Genomic DNA, 18,403 nt, shown 5'->3' with positions numbered 1-18,403 from the left:
GGTAAAGAAAACAGCTCAGTGCAGTGTCACCCAGAAGTCTCACCCTCCCCTGAAATAAGGTGTCAACAGTGCCGTTTACAGGTGAGGCCACGAGGTCCAGAGAGGGCCAGTGAGTTGCCCGGCCATGGCCAGCCTCCTGGTCCCAAGGCCCCAGCCTTGCCAGGAGAGAGCTCTAAACCACTAAGGGGCCCAGGAGTTTGGGGTGGGGGTGGGGGTGACTCACCGGCTTCCCTTTGGTAGACCACCAGTTCCCCATTGGCCAGAGACACAAACACCTGGTTATTCAGATACCTGGACAGGGGGAAGAGGGAGAGGCCAAGGGTTTCAGGAGGCTGAGGCAGGCCACGCGGGCCAGGCCAAGCACGCCGGGCCGGCGTGGCTCCCGAAGCCACTCCTTCCACTTCCCGGTTCCCAGGCGGGGGAGCTGAGGCTGACGGGGCAGTGACGGGCCTGAGTCGGTGTTTAAGACCAGGGCTCTTAACCTTTTCTGCTCCACAGATCCCTCCGCAGTCAGGTAAAAACCACAGACTCCTTATTAAGCCCATGCTATGCCGTGTGTTAGTTAATAATTCCGTCACACCTGCACAAACATGTCCCCACAAGAATAAAATTTTTTGAATTTTAAACCCAAGCTCATGCACCCTTGTTAAGAACCCTGGTTTGAGAGGGGCTAGCCCAGGACCCAGGTGACCAGAAGGGGACTGCATGTGTGGTGGGACAGGTGACCAGCAGGGCCTGCGTGGGTGGCTGGGACAGGACAGGTGACCAGCAGGGCCTGCGTGGGTGGCTGGGACAGGTGACCAGCGGGGCCTGCGTGTGCGGCTGCAACGGGACAGGTGACCAGCGGGGCCTGCATGTGTGGCTGGGACGGGACAGGTGACCAGCGGGGCCTGCGTGTGTGGCTGGGACAGGACAGGTAACCAGCGGGGCCTGCGTGTGCGGCTGGGACAGGACAGGTGACCAGCAGGGCCTGCGTGTGTGGCTGGGACAGGACAGGTGACCAGCGGGGCCTGCGTGTGTGGCTGGGACAGGACAGGTGACCAGCGAGGGCCTGCGTGTGCGGCTAGGACAGGACAGGTGACCAGCAGGGCCTGCGTGTGCGGCTGGGACAGGACAGGTGACCAGCGGGGGCCTGCGTGTGCGGCTGGGACAGGACAGGTGACCAGCGGGGGGCCTGCGTGTGCGGCTGGGACAGGACAGGTGACCAGCGGGGCCTGCGTGTGTGGCTGGGATGGGACAGGTGACCAGCAGGGCCTGCGTGTGCGGCTGGGACGGGACAGGTGACCAGCGGGGCCTGCGTGTGCGGCTGGGACAGGACAGGTGACCAGCGGGGGGCCTGCGTGTGCGGCTGGGACAGGACAGGTGACCAGCGGGGGGCCTGCGTGTGTGGCTGGGACGGGGCAGGTGACCCGCGGGGGCCTGTGTGTGTGGCTGGGAAGGGCTGTTCGGGGCTTACAGGATGCAGGTCACAGAGGCTGCGTGCTGGAGCTTCATGCTGTTCCTGCGATCCCGGATGCTGTCAGAGGACTGGTACACGTGGACGCTGCGGATCAGGGGCGTGCACTCGTGACACACACTTGGCGCACCAGCCCCTGGAGCCACCCTTCCACCTCCCTGCCTCCCCTACCGTCTCCTCCCCGCCTGCCGCTGTGATCCCGCAGCCTCCCCGGGAAACCCTGTCCTGGCACCCCTGGCTGGCCGGGCACCCGAGGCCTAGCCCTTTTGTTTGGGGGTAAGTACGCGTGGTTTCCAGAGCAGGGAGCCAGGCTCTGGACACACCCCGCCCTGCCCTGCCCTACCAGCCGTCCTCGGTGCCCAGCCACACGGAGCTCTGGGAGGCCTCGGGGGCAATGCTCAGCAGGTCCTCGAGGCTGCCCTGCGTGAAGGAGCCGCGGCTGGAGCGGCGAAGGGCCCGTCCGTCCGTGGGGCTTGTGCCGCGGGGCCCGCCAGGCCCGAAGGAGGCGGACAGGGGCAGGAAGCCGGGCTCCTGCTCCTCCTCGGAGCTGGTTGTCTCCGCCATGGCCTCCTTGGAGCTTGGGGTCTCTTCATCTGAGGGAGACGAGCGCCCACCTCCAGTGCTGCTCCCCCGACCCCCGGCCCACAACGGAGACCGCTCTCTCGACCTCGGTCTCCATCAGCGCGCCTTCCCAAGGCCTCTCACGGCCAGCGCTCCGTCCCCCGGGCCTCAGCACCAGCTTGGCTTCACGCTCCTCTCCCAGCCTGGCACCCTCCACCCGGCCGCCCCTCCCTGGACAGAGGTGCCCGAACTCCACCTTCACGTGGCCCTTCAGGCTCTCTGGGCCCAGGCCCAGCTGTGCCTCCCCTCCGGGCCCCTTGGGAGTCACAGCCCCACCCACCTTGCAGCCCAGCGCCCCCTGCGCTAGCATCCTGAGAGTGGATTCCGTGCCTCTGCCTGCACGCCGCCCTCCTCACCCATCAGGACTGGCTACACTGCCCCCTCCTCCAGGCAGCCCACCCTGCCTGGCAGCTCCAAGGTGGGCACTCACTGCCGAAGCTGGAAGAGATGGTGGAGCGGCTGGCCTGGCTGTGCAGGGTCCCCGACGGGCTGGGTGAAGACTCGTCGTCTGAGTCACTGTCAAAGGGCACCAGCTCGGGCCGGGGTTCGCCCTCGGTGGGGCCTGGCCCCATCTCCAGGCCGGAGCCTGCGATGGAGATGTGCAGGCAGGGCTGGGGCCTCGGCTCGGCCAGCGCAGCGGCGTCCTCATCCGCGGCAGCCTCGGCTTCCAGCTCGGGCCCTGCAGGCTCCGCTGCCGTCTGTGGGGGGCTCCTCAGCGAGGGAGGCTGCTCCCTGCCGGGCCAGGGGTGCAGGTGAGCGTGGCTGGAGCCAAGGCTCCGCCCCGGCCGCGGGCCCGCCCCCACGCACGCCCACCCTGCATAGGGGGGGCGCCGGGGAGGGCCCGCGGGACAGGGTCTCTCTCCCAGGTCCGCGGGCGGGCGCGCGCACTCCGCGGCCCCATCGCGCCCGGGCCTCACCTGTGGCAACGGCGCTGCAGGCCGGGCACGGCCCCGATGCAGAGGATGCGGGCCGAGCAGACGGCGATGCAGGCCTCCACGTCGGGCTCGGCCCGCAGGCTCAGCAGGCACACCTGGCCCACGTAGCCGTCGCTGTTGCACACCCACACCTCCGGCATGGGCTCAGGGCAGCTGCTCAGGGTGGGGGCCGCGCACGAGAACTGCGGAGGCATCGAGGGACGGGCGGAAGAGAGGAATCGTGCGGCTGCCCTCTGCTCTACCTGTGCCCTCCCCTCTGCTCCACCTGCCCTACCCTCTGCTCCACCTGCCCCTCCCTCTGCTCTACCTATGCCCTCCCCCCTCTGGTTCACCTGCCCCTCCCTTCTGCCCCACCTGCCCCCCTCCCCTCTGCTCCATCTGCCCCCTCCCCTCTGCCCCACCTGCCCCCTCTGCCCCAACTACATCCCACCTCTGCTCCACCTGCCCCTCTCCTCTGCCCCGCCTGCCCCCTCCCCGGTAGCACAGGGGGGAGGCCTGTGTGGGTGTCCTGGAGTCCCAATCCATTCCAACACATGCACAGGTGCACACACAACACACAGGATGCCTGACGCACCAAATATATTCATGACCATGTGACACTACCCGCACGTGCATACACGCACACTGAATACGACTGTGTACACGCATATGACGTGACACCAGTAGCCTTGTTCACGTGTACGCAGGCTCATGAAGCACGTCACGTCGACACGGTATGTATAGCGTTTGCTCACAGGCATGAAACACACCCACGTAATACACAACACCTATGCCGTGTCATGTACACGTACAGAGTTGTGCACTCAGACCTCGGAGCAAGTGCCATGATCAAGACGTACGTAGTGTTGTGTGGACGTGTGCAGGCTTTGGTACCTGCACCCACGCCGCCCGTGTGCAACAAACCTGCATGCCGCTGCGAGTCTTCATGATGGGGATGGCCTTCAGGAACTCGGGGTCCAGGCAGCTTTTGCTGGATGCTATGGGCAGAGGGACAGATAAGGGGACAGGGCAGGGAGACGCAGTACCCACCTGCCCTTGGGTCTACCTCTGCCCCATCTCCCCTCCTCCCGTCCCTCAGGGACTCTGGGAGGGGCCTGAGCTGGCTGGGGGCGCATCCTGCTGTTCCCAGCCCCGATTTTCCCAGCCGTACGAGGGCGCTGGCCCGGAGCTCCCTACGCATCTTCCAGGTGACAGACGCTGGCCGGCAGTGTCCTGACGCAGCCTGCTCTTGTGGGGCAATGGCCGCATGCCCACGCAGGAGGCCCTGGCCTAAGCTAAGCCTAGCCACAGAGCCCCTCCCTGCGGGGGAGGCCCCCGTTATCATTCACAGACGGGCGCGTCTCTGCCAAGGCTCAGCCCTGGCCGCGGCTGGAGACAGGTCCTGGATTTCTGGCTCCCAAGGTCACGGGTGGCCGCGCGGCCCTGCCCTCTGCCCGGCTCACCCAGCTTCCTCTTGGCCTCATCGAAGGCCTGCTCGAAGCCGAGGCGGGCGTCAGAGTGGGGGAACTCGAAGATGAAGGAGTCGGTGCCGTCGGGCCGCGCAGTGCACAGCTCCAGCTTGGTGGGCGGGAAGGAGAGCGCGTAGCACAGCGCCTGCTTCTCCGACAGGTCCCGGTGCACGGCGGCCGAGAGGTCCCGCAGCGCGTCGTCCAGGCCCTGCGGGGAAGCGCCCAGGCCTCGGACCCGGGCCCTCGCCGCGGCTCCTGCCCCGGGAATACCTGGGGGGCCTCTGCCCCCCCTCAGAGGAGGGGCCTCTACCCCCACAGACCAAGAGGAGCCTGACGCCTCCCTTCCCTCGGCCGGGGGTGAGGCTGCACCTGCCCTCAGCTGAGCGACAGACATCTCCTTCTCCTCCCTCCGGCGAACGACGAGGCTGTGCCTCCCCCTCGGACAGGGTCGGGCACCCCCCCGCCCCCCAGAAAGAGGGTGCAGACCTGGTGAGGGAAGCCGAGGCTCTCGGAGAGCTTGCTCATCTGGCCCAGCGTGCTCAGGTCCTCATCCAGCCGGCTGATGGCCTTCTGGATATTTTCCCGGTTGGTGGCTTGGGATGCTCCTGGTGGGGGCAGAAGGCAACGGACAGCGCTGGACAGGGCCAGCGAGCGAGGCTGGGGCCCGGTACTCCCGCCACCCCGGCCCCCATGCCACCCACGCCCTCCTCCCAGGTGGAAACTGCCACAGCAGCAGGGGCTACGGCGAGACCCCAGGTTTCAGAGCTGGATGGGGCCGGGTTTGAACCCTGGCCCTGCCCTTTCCCGGCATGCAAACGTGGGCGAGGTGCGTCACAGCTCAGCCTGTTTCCTAACCTGTAACCTGGGTAAAAACACCGCCTCCCTCCCAGGATTACTGTAAAGATGTGGAGACAGCAAGTGGTACGGGGCAAGAAAAGCCTCCGTGTCTGCCGTACCCGACCCCTGTGCAGGGAAATTGCCCTCTGCAGGGGCAACATGTTTCGTATCACATGACGCCCTCTGAGGTGGTTAGGCTGAAGCGTCAACCCGGCCAGGTAACGGTGCCCAGCTGTCTGGTCAAGCAAGCCCTGGCCTAACTGAGAAACAGGGCATTTCATGGACTCTAGTAATTGGTGAGTTCACTGGCTGGTTTTATCCGCAATCAAATGAGGAGGCTGCCATCAGCAATGGGAGACAGCTCATCCAATCAGTTGAAGGCCGTAAGAGGGGACGTGATTTCCCGTTCAGGGAGAGAATTCCCGTCACTACTTGAGACAGCCAGCGTCTCCCGGGGAAGTCATCGAGGACCCTCGTCAGAGTCCTTGGCCTGCAGCCTGCCCTCTGGACTTGGGACTTGTGCATCCCCACGGTTGCATGGGACAATTTTATAAAACCTCACGCTATTTACAGATAACTCCGTTTTCCTAGAGAACCCTGATGAATAAACCTTCCCAAACCGAATGCCCCAGAGGCAACCCTGGGTCAAGGGCAGCTGCTCAGGAGCAGGGTGTGAGGCCTACAACCACCGGAATGGGTCTGAAGAGACAGGCGGGGTCAAGGAGCCTCTCCAGCTGGTCTCTGCGCCAGGGCAGCAGTGCAGGGCAGAGGAGGCAAAGCCGGCCACGCGCTCAGTGTGGGCAAGGCCCCGGGGTCCTGGCAGGGGCCTCCCCACACGTCCACGGCCCTGCAGACCCGCAGCTGGGGTGAGAAGGGCCTGACCAGCTGAGAGTTTATGAGCCCCAAGTCCTTGGGAACAGAGCTAAAAGGCAGCTCCCAAAGGTTCCGAGGGTGTGTGGCAGCAGGGACTCCGCCTGTTTCGGAGTGACGGGGCGCCGGGGCCAGGCCCCTGGAGAAGGTCCAGGCAGAGCACAAACAGCAAGGAGCAGGCGGCTCTGCAGGTCCGCAGGCTCTAGCCGACACTGGCAGCTGCGCTGGGGCGGCCTCCAGGGGTGTCAGCCAGCAGGCGGACCTTAGGCAGCCGGACGTGCCGACTGAGGGGCTCACTTCCCCAGAGGAGCCCCTACGCCGGATGTCCTGGCCGTACACCGCTGCTGGCTGGGGAGAGCGCTCAGGACCGGGGACCCACGAACGAGGCTGTGCCCCGACCCCTGGGCCAGGACACCCCAGTCCTGGCATCAAAGGGAAAGTAGCTTCTTTCATTTTGCTTTTTCCTGAATGATAATTTATTTTTCTGTTGTTTTCCAATTTTGTTTACAGGATGTGTTACTGGGAGATAAAAATTTACCATTTACGTCACAGGTTGCAGAAAGGCAAGAAAGATGATCTGGATCGTGACCACGCGAGAGGAGAAATGGACTCGAAAAGTAACAAATGAGGAAAGTGGACTTGGCCCAATGGATAGGGCATCCGTTTACCACATGGGAGGTCCACGGTTCAAACCCGGGGCCTCCTTGACCCGTGTGGAGCTGGCCCATGTGCAGTGCTGATGCGTGCAAGGAGTGCCCTGCCATGCAGGGGTGTGTCCCTGCATAGGGGAGCCCCACGCGCAAGAAGTGCGCCCTGTAAGGAGAGCTGCCCAGCGCGAAAGAAAGTGCAGCCTGCCCAGGAATGGCGCCGCACACACAGAGAACTGACACAAGATGACGCAACTAAAAGAGACACAGATTCCCGTGGCGCTGATAAGGACAGAAACGGTCACAGAACACACTGCGAAAGGACAGAGAGAGCAGACAACTGGGGGGGAGGGGGAAGGGAAGAGAAATAAATAAAAAATAAATCTTTAAAAAAAAATAAAAAGTAAAAGTAACAAATGATTCCTGAAATGGCCCTGGGGTGGGGAGCAGGGGGCAGCCTGTAGAGGAGGGGAAGGAGCACAAAGCTGCCAGTGGACGGTGGAATCGTGCTGGCCAAGGCAGCTTCTGGTACTGGGCGGGGGCTGCACGGGTTTGGGGGGAGGACAGGGGCCATGGGGTGCACGAGACGAGCCAAGGCTTGGAAGAGCTCCCACTCCTGAGGGAGCCGGCCCACCCCAGCTGCCCGGGCGGCCTGGTTTCGTTCCGTATGCCACCGCCCCTCTCAACGACCTAGAGGTGGTCACACTCCTGCTGGCCAGCGAGAAGAGAGGAACTGGACCAATAATCAGGGCAGGCCTGGACGGACACGGGGGCTTGAGGGAGCCCCTTCCCCACGCAGGGGCAGGCCCCCGGCGAGCACCTCCCCGAGTAGCCCAGAGACACAGCCCGGGCCCGCCTGCCTCCCCAGGTGCGCCCACCCCACCGCCCCCAGACCAACCAGCGCCCTCAGGATGGGCGAGCCGCAGACCCTGCGTGCCGGAGCGGGTGGGGCTGAGAGCTGAGGGGGCAAGGCCCCGATGGCTGCAGAAGGGACGAGGACGCAAAGAAAACCACGAGCAGGGCAGACTCTCGGCGAGACAGGGAGAGGGTGTGCAGGAGGAGCGGCCCTCGAGGTGCCGCTCGGCGCAGACGCTGGCGCTCTTCCCAGCCCGCTCTTTCCCGCACTAAGGGGAGCGGGGGTCCCCTGGGTGCACAGCCACCGACGGGGCAGCGTGACGCCACCGCGTGCTAGTGCTGCAGGGAGTCTGCAGGCGCAGCGACGCCGGTGACGACCACGTCTGCTCTCCCGGGGCCACGGCCACCTGCTGGCCTGACCCCCCGGCAGAGCCTAGCGGCCGGACCCGAGCCAGCCCCACCTTTGATGATGTCGGCGTCCTCCAGCGGCAGCTTCCAAAGCAGCTTGTACTTGCTGGCCGTGTCGATGACGCTGGCTGCCGTGTACCTGTGGGAGCCGAAGCGTGCTCTGGCCAGGGCCTGCCGAGGGACAACTGCCCCCCTGCCCAAGCTGCCCCTGCCCGCCCCGGCCACTCACAGGCTCATGGAGCTGCGCCGCAGGGAGCCTGACTTCCGCTTCAGGGTGGTGCAGACGATGAGGTCCGTGAACAGGAAGAGGGACCGGTCCTTCTTGCCACTGACGGCCTTCTATGGGGCCGAGGCAGGATTCAGGCTGGACAGGCACGGGCCTCAAGGCCCACCCGCCTGCCCAGAGGGCCCGAGGGGACGCCGAGACCAGGGAGCGGGGAGGGCTCTTCCACAGCTGCCCGGAGGGTCGGGGCCAGAGCTGAGCTTGACCCGGGACTCCCGACGGGGTGAAAGAGGCAGGGAGCCCCAGGCAGCGGTGTGAGCGGAGGAGTGACCGCAGCCGGGAGGCGGGGAGAGGTGGCCGGCAAGGGGCAGGGCTTACCAGCTCGATGACCATCTCCTGCCTCAGGAACCGCCGCAGAGGGGCCTGGAGCTGTGCAGCAGGGGGGACAAGGGGTCTTGAGGGCCGGTTATCAGTCCCCGTCCCATCCACCGAGCCCAGGGACCCCTCGGCCCCACCCCAGGGGCCGGGCCGGTGGCAGCGACGTCCTGCCCACCCTCCAGCACCATGCCATCAGGCAGAGGGACATGTGATCAGGAGACGGGGACAGAGACACGGACACAGACAGGTGGCAGACACGGAAACGGACACGCGGCGGACACCAACGTGGACACAGTCAGGGCCCCGGTCACGGGGGGCCGCGGACGCGGCGAGGGGGCAGCGCGCACCTCCTCCATGCCCTCGATGTGAGCCTCGATCTCCTGCAGCACGCGGGCGTGCCGCTCTGCCTCCTCAGCGCTCCGCACGCCCTTGTTGATGCGCTCGGCCACCTGCTTGATGCTCCGCTGCGCGTCCAGCAGGAGCAGGCGGTCGGGATGGTCCTCGGGTGTGTGCTTCAGGAGGTCCTGGGGCAGGAATGGGGACCGGACTATCTGCTTAGCTGCCCCTGCTTGGCCCTGCGGCACTAGACTGACTGCTGAAACAGGAGGGACTGTGGGCAGATTGCAAGAAGGACTTCCTCTCCCACCTGACCTCTGGGGTCCCTGATGCCAGGCTCAACGAGGTGGGGCCTCAAAGCCCCTCGCTTCTCCCCACGCATCTGGGCCTTGCCCACCCTCCCACCCAACCCCACACCCACCTTCACCAGGAGCTCGTAGCGTGGGATCCGCTGCACAGGCTTGATCATGAGGTCGGACAGCGCCTGCTTCTCCTTGTTCTCACGCATGCTTTGCTGAAACCCGAAGCAAGGGGGATGTGCACGCGGGGGAGGAGGGACATGTCAGGAGAGGCCCCCGCCAGCCCCAGCCCACAGGTTCACCCGCTGCCTGGGGCCACGGCGCCCGGGCGGGGGGCCCCCGCGGTCCCCAAAGCTGGCCCGAGGGTGGGCCCCAATCCCTGCCCTTCCCCACGTACCTCCAGGAACTTGAGGAAGGCAGGCCTCGCCTCCTTAGCCACACGCACAGCATCCTTTGCATTGAGGAAGTTGTCAATATAGGCGGAATAGATGTTCACCAGGACGTCCTTGGAGAACTGTGGGTGGAGGCAGGTTGGGGTCCCCGGGGTGCCACTCGCCCCCTCACCCCGTCCTGGTTTCCCGATTGCCAGGCCAAGGCCTTCTGCCCCCAGGTAGCAATGACAGTCTCTGAGGGATCGGGCCACCTGTGTCCCGGTGTGTGTGTTGTACATGTGGCTGTGTGACCGAGCATGTGTGCGCGTGCACGTCTTATGTGTGCACGTTCTCGTGTGCACTTCGGAGTGTGTGCCTGGATGTGTCTCGTGAGCTCAGAGCCGGTCCGCTCGCTTCTAGCTGGACATTTCATCCTTTGGTCTCCAATCCCATCAGTGCCAGCCAGGCCAGTCTCCTTCCTCACTATCCTCTGAATGACAGAGGACATTCCAGCCCCTGGGCCTTTCATCCCATAATTCCCTCCGCCAGGAATGCTGTTCCCCCACCCAATTCCCCACCCCCCATGACTGAGCTCCAGTTCCATCTCCTCCAGGAAGCACTCCCTGACCAGCCATGGCTGTGCCTGGCACTACACCTGGTCTCTGGCCTCTTCCGGCCTCTGAGAAAATTCTTCCCTTTTCAAGGAGACTCGGGCTCCCTGGGGTTGGGAATTCTGGCAAAATTACAGAATGTAACTTAAAAATTTTCAAACGTAATTAAATTCTTATAAATGCATACTAAATCTAGCAATTAAAGAAGATGATGTGTGTTTTACAGACATTTAATTAAATGTTTGTTAGTTGTGCGGTTCTTTTTGCATCTTGCAACTGGTGCCTTTTTAAAGGTCTCAGCCATTATCGCAGGATCTCGGAAAGCTTACAGGCTGCAGGGCTTACCGAGGTGGGCGGGACGTGGGTGGCAGAGCACTGGCCCTGGAGCCAGGCTTCCTGGGACCGAGTCCTCCACCACCCACTGTGACTTTAGTTTGGTTACTTTACCCTTCAGGGTCATCAACTATAAAACCAGGGTAATAAGGATGTCAATCCTAAACATAAAGAAGGTGCTTAGAATAATGCCTAGCACAAAATAAGTGCCAAAGAGTGCTGGCTATTATTATTAAAATGCCTGATGCAGGAAAGGGATGGTCAGCACTAGGCCAGCGTCAACACCAAGCCCAAGTCTGGGGTCAAGGCCAAGGCTGTTATTTAGGTTCAAGTCAAGATGGGGCTGGGGTCAGTCCCAGCATCTGGCCGAGGTCTGGGTGGTCGTTAGCACCAAGCCAGGGTCAGGACTAGGGTCAAGTTGGGGTCGGCAGCCGGAGCTGACGTCCATCCCAGGGTGCAGGCAAGGTCTGGGTGGGGGCAGGATCCAGGTTCCAGCCAACCAGGGACTGCGCTCAATGACGGTATGTCCGGTCAAATTTTGGGGAGGGATCTGATTTCAGAGTCCATGTCCAGCTGAGGTGTAGGGGAGTGTCCTTCGCAGTTTCCAGCCTCTTCTAGGGGGTGCCCCAGCTTGCGGGGGCTGGCGGCAGGGCCACTCACCGACTGGATGAGCAGGTCTCCCACCTTCTGCTGGGCGTGCCAGGTCTGCACGCAGTGCCGCACCTGCTCCAGGAACTGCTCGTGATGCTCCAGGAGCTCGGGGATCTGGTTGAAGATCTCATCTACCAGCGACGGATCACACAGCAGGGAGTTCTCAGGCTGCTTCAGCGGCTGCATGTAGCCCTGGGGGGCTCAGAGGGTCAGTGCAAAGCCCCTCAGACAGATGGCACCCCATCCCACCTGCTCAGGTATGAGCAAGTATCCCTGCCTGGGGGGCTCCTACGTCATCCACCTGCGGGGCCTGCGGCTCGGGGCCCCTGCGTCCACCTGCGGGGCCTGCGGCTCAGTGCCCCTGCATCCACCTGTGGGGCCTGTGGCTCAGTGCCCGAGTCCACCTGCAGGGACTGCGGCTCGGGGCCCCTGCGTCCACCTGCGGGGCCTGCGGCTCAGTGCCCCTGCATCCACCTGTGGGGCCTGTGGCTCAGTGCCCGAGTCCACCTGCAGGGACTGCGGCTCGGGGCCCCTGAGTCCACCTGCGGGGCTGGCAGCTCGGGGTCCCTGTGTCCACCTGTGGTGCCTGTGGCTCAGTGCCCGAGTCTACCTGCGGGGCCTACGGCTCGGGGCCCCTGCGTCCAGATCAGCCTCACTACCCTGGGAGTCTTTGGAGGGGGTGGCAGGGCTTTTCCCTGTGCTCCTCATTGCCCAGCCCATGGGCTGGCCCAAGAGAGAAGTGAAGGCGCTCAGGACAGGTTTGCTGGATGCAAGAACAGAGCTCACAGTGAAGAGAGCAAGAAGATGGGGCTCCCTGGGAGATCCAGATTCACGAATGCATTCACAACGTTTACTGACTATGTGCCAGGCATGGTTCTAGGAACTGGGGGACAGCAGTGAACAAGAAAGACAAAAACCCCTGACTTGACAGAGATTCCTGTCTAGCTGCATGAAACAGACAAAAGAAATTAAGTAAAAACTAAACCACATTTCATCAAACTTAAGATGCACTATTATTTTTACTTATCTCTAAGGGAAAAAAATTGCTGTCAATTGAAGTATGGCATGCCATTAATTTTAAGATGAACTCTGATTTCAGAGAAGTTAAACGTGAAGACCGTGTATCTTAGAATCGTTTACATGCAGCAATCAAAGGGCAAGTGAAAAGGTGGGAAGTGGATGTGGCTCAAGCAGCTGGGCTCCCGCCTACCACAAGGGAAATCCCAGGTTTGGTTCCCGGTGCCTCCTAAAGACCAGCAATGACACAACAAGACGACGTAACAAGAAGTCACAGTGAGATGACACAACCGAGAGACACAGTGAGAAAACACAATGAGAGAGAAACGACAAACAGGGATTGGAAGTGGCTCAAGCGATTAAGCACCTCCCTCCCACGTGGGAGGCCCTGGATTCAGTTCTGGGTGCCTCCTAAAAAAATAAAAAAGATGAGCAGACAGCAAGTGCAAATGATGGGGCGAGAAATTTAAAAAAATGAACCTTAAAAGAAAAAATTTTTAAAAGGTGACTGCTGGGGAGGAAGTAAAGCAGGGAGAGGACTGGGACATCTGAGAAGTCACAGGAAGATGTTGGTGACACTAGCTGTGGTGGTTTGAAGCTGTATGTACCCCAGAAAAACAGGTCCTTAAACTCAAGCCATTCCTGCGGGTGGGAGCCCACTGCAAGCAGGGCCTGTTGGGGAGGCTACGTCAGTGAGCTGTGGCCCCTCAGTCAGGACGGGTCTCAATCCTGCTCCTGGAGTCCTTTATAAGAGAAGGAAAGTCAGACTGAGAAAGCTCAGAACCCAGAAGAGAAAGGAGAGGCCAGGAGACATGCCGTGTGCACCGCGACGTGACAAGGAGCTGAGCCCACGGCTCGCCGGCCGCCAGCCCAAAGGCCACAGTCTGCGGCGGAAGCACTGCCTTGACCACAGGTCCTTGGTTTGGACTTCTAGCCTCAAAACTGAGCCAATAAATGGCCATTGTTTAAGCCAAGCTGTTGCATGATATTTGCTTGAGCAGCCAAGGAAATTAAGACACTATCTGAACGTTGCTTTAACAGTTCATGTGTCTGCTGGTCAGTCTGTGACTAAATCTCCTATTTTCCACCCCAAATCTGCATTCAGTAGTGTTTCCTAAGGACGAAGGCTCAGGTTTACGGAGAGGTCGCTCTCTAGTGGCCTGATCTGGAACTACATGCTGAAGAGACAGGTTTTCAAAAAAAATTAAGTGTTCTTTGAAAGAGAACACACAATATTGTAATAGAATTTTAAAATTTTACTCTGGGAGGGAAAAAAAGCCTGAGAAAGTGAAGCTCAATAGAATCCTCTTGCCTGGTGGGGACTTCTGAACAGGTGAGGGGTGCTGCTTTGGGGCCATAGCTGGGGTGGGGGAATCCATGAGCATGGAAAGGGGGCGCTGGTTTAGAAGGCATGAACGCCTGCTGCTCTCGCCTCGCTAGCCGCACATGAATCTGACCCACTGCTCTCAGGACAACCCCCCAAATCCTCCCCTTGGTCCTGCCCAAATTCCTGCCCCAGCTGGCCTTTCCGGTCTCCTGGGGCTTCAACCCACCCCACCCCCAAAGACCCTCCACGCAGGCTGTTTTGCAGCTGGAAGGCGTTTCTCCTGAGTCTGGCTTGAACATTAACCTCCCTTTCTTCAACCTCCTTGACTTCCGGATTGTGGCAGCGAGCCTGCGAAGGGCTCTCCCCCACGGGCCCCCACTTGCCCAGAAGAAGGAACAGCCGTGATGTGTTTACAGCATGAATCTTACACTCATGTCTGTCTCCCTCACTGGACCACCAGCCCCACAAGGGCAGGAATCGATTCCAGCATGCTTCCCACTACAGCCCCAGAACCCAGTTGGTGCTCAATAGATACTCGCTGAATTAAGAAATAAGTAAACAATTAAATGAATGCAAGGAGGAGGGTCTGTGCCGGTGAGGAGACGGACAGGCAGCCTCCCTTCCAGCTCGCAGGCTGGTTGTGGCCAGCTCCTCATGGGTGCAGGGCTGCATGTCCCACAAGAGCAGGCGCTAAACCACTGGGCCCCCCAGGAGCAGGCTCAGGGGAGGAGGGGCTGACCCCAGGAGCAGGGACAGGGGAGGGGCTAATCCCAGAAGCAGGCAGAGGGGAGGGGCTGACCCCAGGAACAGGCACAGGAGAAGGGGCTGACCCCAGGAACAGGCACAGGAGGAGGGGCTGGTCCCAGGAGCAGGCACAGGGGAGCGGCTCAGAGAACTACAGGGAAGAGGCTGGCATCACCAGCAAGGCGTAAACCACCCAAGCCTGGGCTGGGATCCCAATGCCTTCATCTTCCCCTGGGGATGGCCCAGGGGCCCTCACCGACTCTGGCATGTCTGCCTTCCTGCCAGGAGCCAAGGGGCCTCTCAAAGACGGAATCCCTACGACTTGCAGGCTGTGCTCTCGGGGAAGGCCAGCTCCTGGCCAGCAGCCCCAAGGCCCTGCCCCCCGGTCCTCTCCGGCCTGGCTCACCCCTCCTGCCTCCCAGCAGCCAGGCTGGCAGCTGCCCCCTGCTTGGCCCAGACTTCGAGCCTCTCCTCCAGCCGAACACTGCGCTAGAAACCCCGCCCCAGGCCTCCCTCTGCTTAAACCCCACCCACCCTTCAGGACTCCGCAGCCCCGAGCTCAGGGAAGCCTTCCCTGACGGCCCACCCACCCCCACCACCAGGCAGAGATCCCCGTCTCCACGGACTTCTGTGTGTCATCATGGGCAATCTGTCTGACTAGTTACCGTTGGTCTCTGTCATAGACTGAGCTCCAGGAGGCAGGGTCCTCACAGAGCACACTGCCCGGCACACAGGAGCTCGAGGCGGACTGGGGCAGCGAGTGAACGAACCGAAGAACGAATGAACGCATGAATGAATGAGCGAATGAATACTCCGGAGTTCCCAGGCCTCGCCTTTGACCTTACTCTGACCGTGTGGCCGAGCAGGGCTCCCCGGGTCTCGTTTCGGCCCATCCTGGGCTGCAGACCCACCTGCGCACCCAGCCTTCTGCGCCTCCCCGCCTCCGGACCCGGACCCGGGTTCCCGTCCTTCCCCAGGCCCGCTCCACCCCGGGCTGCTTCTTTCCCAGGAGGGGGCCTCCAGCGCCTCTCCACCCAGGCCAGGGGCACAGGCATCATCCTGGGCTTCGGCACATCCCGACACCTGGGCTGGCTGACAGCCCGCCTCCGGTGTCCCACTCTCCCTGCCTCGGCCTCTGCCTGCCGCCCTGCTTCTCCCTGTCGCCCACCCTGGCCTCTTCCACCCTCACCCTCCTGGCAGTCAGACAGACTTCGTAAAGCAGGACACGGGCGACGCAAGGCCCCTGCTCAAAGTCCAGGCTGGCCGCCCGGGGCGCCCGGCGGAGGCCAGACCCTCCTCCTGGACCTCAGGGCCCCCACGACGCGGCCCCCGCTGGCTTCCCAAGCTCACGGCAGGGGCGCCCCCTCGCACTCCCTGCTGCCTACGCGAGCCTCGGAAGGTGCCAGGCCCCCTCCTTCCTCCACCAGCACGTGTTGCTCCTGCCCCGAGAGCACAGGCCTTGGGGAAGCCAGCACCGCCTAGGGGACACCGGAGCCTCACGCTTCCAGAGGGCCCAGCAGAAGGCGAGCTCCTGCGGCAGCGGCTCGTCTCCTATTCACGCCCGCGCCACCGGTGCTGGAGCAGGACCTGGCACACAGTGGGTGCGCAACATTTAATCCCATTCACCAGCTATCTTCCCAATCAGTGAACGAAACCGTGGAAAGGGCACATGAGAGGGTCCCGCGCTAGGGCCCCAGGGGGCGGGGAGGGGGGCTGGGGAGGAGGGGGCTCCTGCCCTGAGCTGTGGAGGGGCCCCTCCTCCTCTGAGCCAGCGGCGCGGGGCTTCTCCACGCGGGCGTGTGTGTCCCGGGGACGCCTCCCTCTTGGCCTGGCCTTGTCCCTGCCCCACCGAGGGTCTCCTGACCCGGCTGGCCGTGAGCCTCACCTGCATCAGAGTGCGCAGCGACTCCACGTAGGACTGCTCCGTGTCCAGCAGGGTCATGGTCACGTGCTTCCGCATGTCCTAGGGAAGGGGGCAGAGGGTGAGCTCGAGCCCTCGGGCCATGCCACGTGGGGCCCAGGCTGATCCCCCGAGGCACCCCGGACCTCCACTCTGCCAGGCCAGGCCCAAAAGGTCCCCACACCCCTCCCCAGAGTCTGCCCCTTCCGTCCCACCCCCGCCATGGCTGACGGCACATCTGGAGGTCTCCTACTTACTTCCTGGCTTCCCTGCTGGGCTCCTGAAAACATGGAGAACATCTCACGTTTGCAAAGGAGGCTGCCCAGGCCACCCTCACCCACACACTGGAGACCCCGCCTTCAGGCCCTACCCTTTGGGGACAGGTCCCGTCTGGACACCATCCCTGAGGGTAGACTGTCACCCCATGTCCCAGTCCCTCATTAGAAAAGGCCAACTGAACCCTACTACGTGCACCCTGTAGAAGCGTTCTGCACGCACCATTCAATCCTGCCAACCCCCTCTGCGAGTGTCAAGGAAGGAGAGGAGGAGGCACGGAAAGCTTGCGTAACCCAACCCAAGACACCAGAGCTGGGGCCGGGGTGCAAGCCCCGCAGGCGCCATCCTGAGGAGCGAGCGCTTGGTCACCAGAGGACGCAGGCGCGGCACAGCCACGGGGGGCAGGGGTGCACAGGCACCCCGAGGCCCAGGAGCAAGGGGCTCGTGAGGGCACTGCAGGGGCCTCGCTGGGGCCTGGGCTGAGAGGTCTGAACCACAGCCTCCGAGGGGCCCCCACACCCACGGGACCAGGGGCTCATCCCTGACCGGGCAGCCCTGCCGTGGCAGGCTATGCTGGCAGCCAGCCTGGGACACCCGCCTTCCCTGGCAGGGGCTCAGCGCCCAGATCTCACCCACCCCTCACAGCCCCTGGAGTAACACCGGGCAGAAGCCCTGTGACGGTTATGCTCACAAGTCAAGTTTAGCTAGGTTACGGTGTCAGTCGTTTGGTCAAACAAGCCCTGGCCTAAGTGTTACTGTGAGGGCATCCTGTGGATTTCCAGGCTGAGCCAGTCAATGCCCGGATGGCTGGTCACAGCTACAATCAGCCCGGGAGGCTGCCTTCAGCACCCAGACAGGGCCCAGCCGCTCGGCTGAGGGCCTTCAAGGGAGAAGTGATGATTTCAGCAGTCAGAGGAAGAATTTCTACCTCCCCTTCTGCCAGCCAGCTTCTCCGGGGGAATTCATCAACACTTTCATCTGCGTTTCCAACTTGCCGCACGTACAGAATTCAGACATGTGTGTGTGCGTGCGTGCATGCGTGTGTGCGTAGAGCCCTGGAGAATCCTGGCTATCCAGCCCCTACCCTCTGAGCCCAGCTCTCAGGGGCTTACTTTTCTCTCTGCTCCCCTCTGACCTGCCTGCCTCAGGCTCCAGCCGCCAAGGCCCGTGAGCCGAGGGGGTCTCTGCACATGGCCATGCTCCGGGCAGTGTCCTTGTCTGTGGCTTCCCTCTGGCCCCCAGCCCTGGAGGCCCTCAGGGAGGGACCCCAGCAGAGCTGTCCCACCCTAGGTGGTGCCCTGGGTCAGCACCTGCTCACGGAGCTCCCGGGTCCCCAGGAACGCTGAGGCCCCAGGCTGGCCTGGCCTGCCCAACTCAGCCAACGCGCGCCCCTCTGCTTGTGGAATGCAGGGGGACCCCCTCCCTGACCCAGGGACTCAGAGTCAGGTCTGCCCCCAAAGCCTATCCTACAGTGAGGCACACTCAGAAAACCAGACTCCTCCGCTAGGAACTCACGGGGAGGGCGTGGACAGGGGCCGGCTCGCCCACCCCTGCCAGCCGCAGGCTCTGATGACTGTGAGACGCCACCAGGCCCTGCCCAGAGCTTCCAGCAACAACAGACCACCTTCCCTCCGTGCTTCCCAGGCCTCTAAAAATCAGGGCCCCTGGGGATTGATCCTGAGCTTCCTCAGAAAACAATGTTTTACTAGAAATTGATGTCGATTTATGTGTCTGGAATCAGGAGATTAAGAAAGATTATTGCTGAACTACGCAGCACATTCTTTAGAGTTTCCAAGTTGTCTCTATACCATGCATCGCTCCTTTTGTTATCTTCCAATAATTTGTCCCTTTAAGGACTTA

At 62.3% G+C, this 18,403-nt stretch overlaps 1 protein-coding gene across 1 annotated transcript in view; it reads right to left on the bottom strand.

Annotated features, from left to right (window-relative positions):
- Positions 1 to 18,403, bottom strand: part of ARHGEF17 (Rho guanine nucleotide exchange factor 17) — a 62,960-nt gene that overhangs the window by 3,909 nt on the left and 40,648 nt on the right. Inside the window, exons 2-17 of the mRNA XM_058305919.2 lie at positions 16,253 to 16,330; positions 11,289 to 11,471; positions 9,711 to 9,827; positions 9,436 to 9,528; positions 9,026 to 9,202; positions 8,679 to 8,729; positions 8,307 to 8,416; positions 8,131 to 8,216; positions 4,947 to 5,065; positions 4,455 to 4,668; positions 3,916 to 3,989; positions 2,995 to 3,194; positions 2,508 to 2,809; positions 1,800 to 2,049; positions 1,457 to 1,543; positions 224 to 291 (exon numbers count right to left, since the gene is read on the bottom strand). Coding sequence (XP_058161902.1) covers positions 224 to 291; positions 1,457 to 1,543; positions 1,800 to 2,049; positions 2,508 to 2,809; positions 2,995 to 3,194; positions 3,916 to 3,989; positions 4,455 to 4,668; positions 4,947 to 5,065; positions 8,131 to 8,216; positions 8,307 to 8,416; positions 8,679 to 8,729; positions 9,026 to 9,202; positions 9,436 to 9,528; positions 9,711 to 9,827; positions 11,289 to 11,471; positions 16,253 to 16,330 — 2,209 coding nt within the window. The remainder of the gene's footprint in view (positions 1 to 223; positions 292 to 1,456; positions 1,544 to 1,799; positions 2,050 to 2,507; positions 2,810 to 2,994; positions 3,195 to 3,915; positions 3,990 to 4,454; positions 4,669 to 4,946; positions 5,066 to 8,130; positions 8,217 to 8,306; positions 8,417 to 8,678; positions 8,730 to 9,025; positions 9,203 to 9,435; positions 9,529 to 9,710; positions 9,828 to 11,288; positions 11,472 to 16,252; positions 16,331 to 18,403) is intronic.

Source organism: Dasypus novemcinctus, chromosome 10 (genome assembly GCF_030445035.2).
Source record: "Dasypus novemcinctus isolate mDasNov1 chromosome 10, mDasNov1.1.hap2, whole genome shotgun sequence".
In the NCBI taxonomy this organism is placed as follows: Eukaryota; Metazoa; Chordata; class Mammalia; order Cingulata; family Dasypodidae; genus Dasypus; species Dasypus novemcinctus.
The sequence above is the reverse complement of the archived record's forward strand: the minus strand, read 5'-3'. Positions and strand labels throughout refer to the sequence as shown.